At 50.1% G+C, this 6,262-nt stretch overlaps 1 protein-coding gene across 2 annotated transcripts in view; it reads left to right on the forward strand.

Moving 5' to 3' along the window:
* The window catches only part of Srrm3 (serine/arginine repetitive matrix 3), a 68,561-nt gene that overhangs the window by 49,435 nt on the left and 12,864 nt on the right, over nucleotides 1-6,262 (forward strand). For both annotated transcript variants that reach the window (XM_031338232.1, XM_031338233.1), the window contains exons 8-11: nucleotides 162-197; nucleotides 1,421-1,471; nucleotides 2,151-2,255; nucleotides 2,777-2,954. In XM_031338232.1, the coding sequence (XP_031194092.1) occupies nucleotides 162-197; nucleotides 1,421-1,471; nucleotides 2,151-2,255; nucleotides 2,777-2,954 (370 nt within the window). The remainder of the gene's footprint in view (nucleotides 1-161; nucleotides 198-1,420; nucleotides 1,472-2,150; nucleotides 2,256-2,776; nucleotides 2,955-6,262) is intronic.

Genomic DNA, 6,262 nt, shown 5'->3' on the forward strand with positions numbered 1-6,262 from the left:
TGGCCATTCCTTGGGCTCAGGCCCCGCATTGGTCATTCCCTGGGCTCAGGCCCCGCATTGGCCATTCCCTGGGCTCAGGCCCCGCATTGGCCATTCCTTGGGCTTGCCTCCTCAGCAGCCATCCCCATAGAGGTGGCTCAGGAGGGCTTATCACCCTACAGGTCTGATTCTGGGTCCCGGAGGAAGAGACGATACAGGTGAGCTATGCTTTCCTGAGCGGGCATACAGAGGTTGTCTCCTTTAGGGACCAAAGCCACAGAAGTGAGAGGGGGTCCCAGAACCCAGTATGGCTCCCCTTCCAGGGGCTCTTTCACTGATGCACGTGAAACTGAAAGACAGGTAGGCCCGAGAACTGCTTTTAGCTTTTGCCCCAAGAGTTTCCAGAAAGAATTGCAACTCCTGTGTCCAGAGGGTTGAAAGCAGAATCGTCAGGACCCCAAATTGCATGGAATGGGGCATGCCAGGCCAGAGCGTCTCTATGAACTGGGTTGGTTCAGTGTGTAGAAGATGGGATACCAGGCTCTGACTACAGGTGGATTTTGGCATATAGGTTGCTAGCTCTCTACAGGCCTGACTGCTGGGCCATGGCTCTGGCTTCAGGGATGACTAAGGGAAAAGGGAGGAGCCAGGCATAAGCTAGTAGACAGCTCAGTATCAGGGATCAAAAGGTATAGGCCGATTGCACCCCTCCCGCAGCCCTGAGCAGGTGTACAGTCTCCAAGCCTTTCCATTGGTGGATTTACAAAAAGCCATTTGTATTTGTTGGTGGAAAGGCCTATACCGCTCCCCCACCCTACCCTTTTTATTTTCAAAATCCCCCCACACACACCCCAGCACCTTCCCTGCCCGGTTTCTAACCAGAATGGATGGGTAGCATGTGCCTCTGCTGCCCCCTAGTGGCCACATGCTATGTCCAGCCCCTCTGACTAGGACTGGACCTGTATGTGAGCTAGTCCTGCTACATCAGCTTCCAGGAGAAAATGAGGCCCAAAACAAGCAAACTTCCCACTCCCAGGTCCTTTCTATTCCTTTCTCTCTTGTAAGAAGTACATTTCTGTGTTTGTTATAATTGTTTGGGATTTGAAAGGATTTGGTGGCTTGGGGGTGGGAGGGACAGGAGATGGAGTGAGATCATTAAACATTAAATAGAAAGCAGAATGTGACAGACGGAGTATGGCTCGGTGGTAGAGCTGCTCAAGTGTACCCGCCAGCACCACATGCATACACACCCCTCTTCATGAAGCCTGTCTGGACCCTATGGGGTGAGACGGGCAGATCCCTCTCAGCCAGTGAAGTTCAGACCTAAGAGAAGAGCAAATTGAACTTCCAAGCTTCCATATCTGAGCTCAGCTGGGCCTCAGTGTTCTACACTGTCACTCTCTGGCCCGCTCTTCTCAGACTTGGTCTCTGCTCCCTGCAGATCGAGAAGCCTCAAGAGCAAACGGAAAGAAAAAAACAAAGAGCGAAAGAGGTAAACATACCCTCTGCCCCTCCCCCCCAGAAAAAACTGGCCTTTTAGCACCCCAAACCAACCTCTTAATCTCACCTCGAATGGTATCTCCAAGGGCAACTTGAACTAAAAAGGGTAGCTCTCTAGTTGCACCAGATGGAAAAGTTAAGATTCTCTGAGGAAGCCCCCGTGAGCCAGCGGCCACTTAAGATTGATGGAACTGTCAGGCGGTGGTGGCACACGCCTTTAATCCCAGCACTTGGGAGGCAGAGGCAGGCGGATTTCTGAGTTCCAGGCTAGCCTGGTCTACAGAGTGAGTTCCAGTACAGCCAGAGCTACACAGAGAAACCCTGTCATGGAACCTAGGTCCCTTGACACCCGTGCATTCTTTCTGTCCCTTGACCCCTTGACCCTTTCAGCCACACACCTCCATTCCAGGATCAGGTGAGAGGTGAGATGGCCTTTGGAAGTTGGGGCTGTCTCCAGGAAGAGTGCCTTTCCCTAACTCTCAAAGATGGTTTGGAGACCCTATACCCAGACCCGTTCAGGTGATTTATATAAGAGGCCGTGCCGGGGTTGTGGCTGATCCCACAGCGGCTGTTCTGCATTACCTACCCCAAGCCCCTGAGGTCAGCTCAGGCTATACCATGGTCAAGGCAAATAACACTGCCATCAGACTGACTCCTCTCGCCCACCCCAGGCCTCACACTGAGTCTCCAGGCCGAAGGTCCCACCACCATAGCAGCATCAGCTCCCACAGCCCCTCAATGTCCTCACACTACAGCGATTCCGGATCACCCAGCAGGTAGGCTGAATCTTCGGGGTGGGCTTCAAGGCAGGCTGGTATAGTGCTTGCCTGGTGTGCACGAAGCTCTGGGTTTGACCCCCCCAGAACAACTGTAGTAGTGCATGCCTGCAATCCCATCACTTTAGATACGCAGGCAGGAGGAGGATCAGAAGTTCAAGGTCATTCTAGACTAGATGTGGAGTTGAAAGCCAGCCTGAGCTACATGAGATCATCCACCAAAAAAAAAAAAAAATTACATCTATCTATCTATCTATCTATCTATCTATCTATATCAACTTGGGGTAGAGGGGATTGTTGTGTCCCTAAGGGTTGGAACGCGGGGGCAGTGCTCAGAATCAAAGTTCATCAGCCAGAAGTAAGTTGGTGTCCATCTGGAGGAAGAACTTAAATAGGAAATCAAGGTAGTGCAGGGTTGGCTCGCTCGGGGAGCTCTCGCTTTGAAAGCGTGAGTCGGGAACCAGGTCAGTTGCAGAGGGCGCGTCCCACGCCGGCTCCCCCCCATCCCTCCGCTCCCCCAGGCTGAGCCCCAAGCATCGAGATGACGGGCGGAAGACAGGCAGCCAGCGATCCAGCGGGAGCCGGTCGCCGTCCCCATCTGGTGGCAGCGGATGGGGGTCGCCCCAGCAGAACGGAGGCAGCAGGCAGCGAAGCGGAGCACACGGGGGTCGCCCCGGCTCGGCGCACAGCCCGCCCAATGTACGTACGCTTGGCTTTGCGGAGGGTTCGTCAAGCCGCTTTCGCGCGGCTGCGCCAGGCAGGGTGGGGCGGGGTAGCTGAAGGGCCGGGGTCTCCAGGTGACCCGACAGATGCTCTCCCTGTTCCCAGCCCTCTGACCTGTGCTCCGCAAGGAGTATCGGGTGCCTTGTTCGGTTGGATGTCTGTCGGTTGGATGTTGGTTGGATGTTGTTCCCACCTGGGCCTGGTGGTCTGGCGAGGGATTGGGAGTGCGCGGGCACCTGCAGGTCTGGGCTACTTTCCCCTTGGCAAAGTGAAGGTCAGAGAAGGTCTGACCATAGTGATAGTCGGGATGCACTGCTGGGGAATGAACTGAGGTTTCTGGCCTTCAAGGAGCGGGAGTGGACTGTAAACACACCAGTGAGGAAAGAGAGAGAAATGACTCAAACTCGAGCGGGTGTCACGTGACACCCGGGCCCTTACCCCTTCACTGAGTCCTTCCCTTCCCTTAGCCCCTTCCATTAACCCTTCCCACTTCTCTCGGGACCCTGTAATGAGCTTCTTTTGTACTTGGCCCACCTTTGACCAGTGTCTCCATCTTGTGAGCCTCTCTTCCCAGGCTTATCAGTACTGGGACAACTATAACACTCCTACCACTACTCCCCTACCACAAACTGTGCCCACCCATCATCGGGAGGGACACAATCACCTCTAGATCTGCAAGCCCAAACAAAACACTACACTTTTTTTCTCCCAATGTGGGCCACGCCGGGGTCTATAGACCCTATCTGTCTGTGCTTGAGGCCTCTCAGGGAGAGGGTGCTGCAATGCTGCCAGGGCCTCTGGGTGTGCTCAGGGACTTGGAGTAGGATAGCGGGGGTCCCTTCCACAGCAGCCATGCATTACCCAAGATGCCTCATCCATATGGCAAGCTGCCCCTCCCCACACTTTAGGTCTATGCAGCCAACACAAACCTGTACATGTCAGTTTCATTTTGATTTTTTGGTTTTGGTTGTTTTCTTTAACTCCCTCCCTTTTCTGAAACACTCTTCCTCCTGTGGTGTCAGAGAGGAAGGAGAAAAGGAAACAGGCACAAAGCTTTCGTTCTCGTGATTTCTATGGATGAACCTGCCTCTAGGCAGTCCAACCTGGTAAGAATGCCAGGTTCTTGGTGTAGCTCCTGAGGCTGTGTGGTTAGGGCACCAGTTGTGAAGACAGCCATGTCCCTTGGATCTGTCTTGGGTATGGGAGAGGGACCAAAGGAGTATCTTAAAGCAGCCCGGCAGGGGCTGGAACTAATGAGGTGACCTGCAAAGTAGGGTGGCCACCCCCAAACTTCCAAAGCACAAAAGACCTATGAGCACAGTCTCCCATACATGGCCTCCTGAGATAGCCCAGAACACAGTTTTGTTTTGTTTCAAACTAGGTTCCATCCCATTTCTGATCCCTTTTGTGGGGTCTTGGAAATCTGAGCAACTTCCATGCCCATGGCCCCTTGCAAGGGTCCTGTGCATGTGTAAACAAAATGGCTACAGTGACCAGATTCCTGCAGTGCCCACAAAATGGCAACAGTACGTAGATGGCTTGTGCCAAATGGCTTGAGTCAGCATTTGGTCTAGGCAGTACTTTATATCTCCTGCCTAAAACAGGACCCCGTTTTCACATGACCTCAGGAGTTTTCCAAGAACACTGTTTACTCTTATCACAAATCATAGCTCAGACTCTTATTCCTCACCCTTGCCTCCTGCACAGTCTGAGACCATCCTGGGTCTCTAACCTATGTTTGGACCCACTATTTAAAAAAAAAACAAACAAACAAAAAAAAACAAAAAAAGAAAGAAAGAAAAGAAAAGAAAAGACCTGGGGTGGGGGTGTTAAAGAGACTGTTCTTCTGTACCCAGAAAGGTGAGGTGAAGGGAGGGTGGGATGTCAATGTGACTTCACTATTGCAAAAAATATTTTTAAATGTCTTTGGGCATAAATACTGGGAGTATTAAGACACTATCTTTAAGAAAAAAAGAGAGAGAAAGAAAGATATGGAAAAAGCAGAAGCTCAACATTTTTAACCCCACCTATGTCTTTGTTTGTTTTTTAGCCTCCCATTTGAAACGTGGTAATACTATAATTCCATATCTTGTTTAGTTGAGGGTGGGGGAGTTTATGTCTTTTTTTTCCTTGTTATTTTGGTTTCTTTGGTTTGCATTTACTTTTTCTTTATTTAAAAAAAACACAGTTTTATAATGTACAGAAATACGAGCTATCTTTCTGGGTTTGTTTTGGGTTTTGTTTTTCCTTTTCTCTCTCTTCTGTGTTCTAGAACTTTGCTTTTGTGTGTGTTACTGTGGAAGCCTTTCTTCTAATGCAGAGATGGTGTTTGAACTTCAAGTCTACATTAGTCATGCCCATATCTTTATATACCTTCCTCTCTTGTGATCGGAATTTAAAAGGGAACACAACTCCAAATAAAAAACAACAACCATACCAATTTTAGTCCCTAAGTAAGGAGGGGTTTTTATACCTTTTGTTAGCCCCAGGGAACTGAAATTATCTCACATTTTAAATTAATAATACTAGTGTTTCTCAGTTTACAGAGGACCCTGCAAGAAACTAGGGACCACACAGAGAGAAAGGGACCAACTTCTCCTGTGTTACTCCTGTGTGGTGCTGTTGGCAGGCAGTGGGAAGCCACAGTCAGGCCCTTTAATCCTAGGACTTAGTGGAAGCAGTCTAATCTCTGAGTTGAAGGCTGGCCTGGTCTACAGAGAAAGTTCCAGGACAGTCAGGTTACAGAGAAACCCTGTCTTGAAAGACAGAGAGAGAGAGAGAGAGAGAGAGAGAGAGAGAGAGAGAGAGAGAGAGAGGGAGGGAGGGAGCCCCTAAAGGCTGCTCACTGCAAGTTTAACTCAGGTAAAGTTTTCCAAGCTAGGCATTCTAAACTGGAGAAAAGCACCGTTCTAGTCTGAGGACATGCCACTGGTATCTCTGAAAAGTACAGCCAGGCCTGGTGTTGTCCATCTATAATCCAGAAAAGAGGATCACAAGATCGAGACCAGTCAAGGTCACTCGTGCTAACTTAGTCTAAGAAAGAAAGAAAATCAAAAGTAAAACAATATCTTGGGATACAACTCAGCAGTGGGGTGCTGGCCTACTACGTGCAAGGGGAAAAAAGCAAGAGAGTTGTGAATGGAGTTTACTTGGCAATGTTTGCCTAGTATGCACATGCGTACTAAGACTGGATCCCTAGCACCACATGAAAACTGGTATCGTGGCACACACTTGGAATCCCTGCACTTGACAGGTACTCAAGGCCAGCCACAACTTCATATCGA

This window comes from Mastomys coucha, unplaced genomic scaffold, assembly GCF_008632895.1.
Source record: "Mastomys coucha isolate ucsf_1 unplaced genomic scaffold, UCSF_Mcou_1 pScaffold22, whole genome shotgun sequence".
Lineage (NCBI taxonomy): Eukaryota > Metazoa > Chordata > Mammalia > Rodentia > Muridae > Mastomys > Mastomys coucha.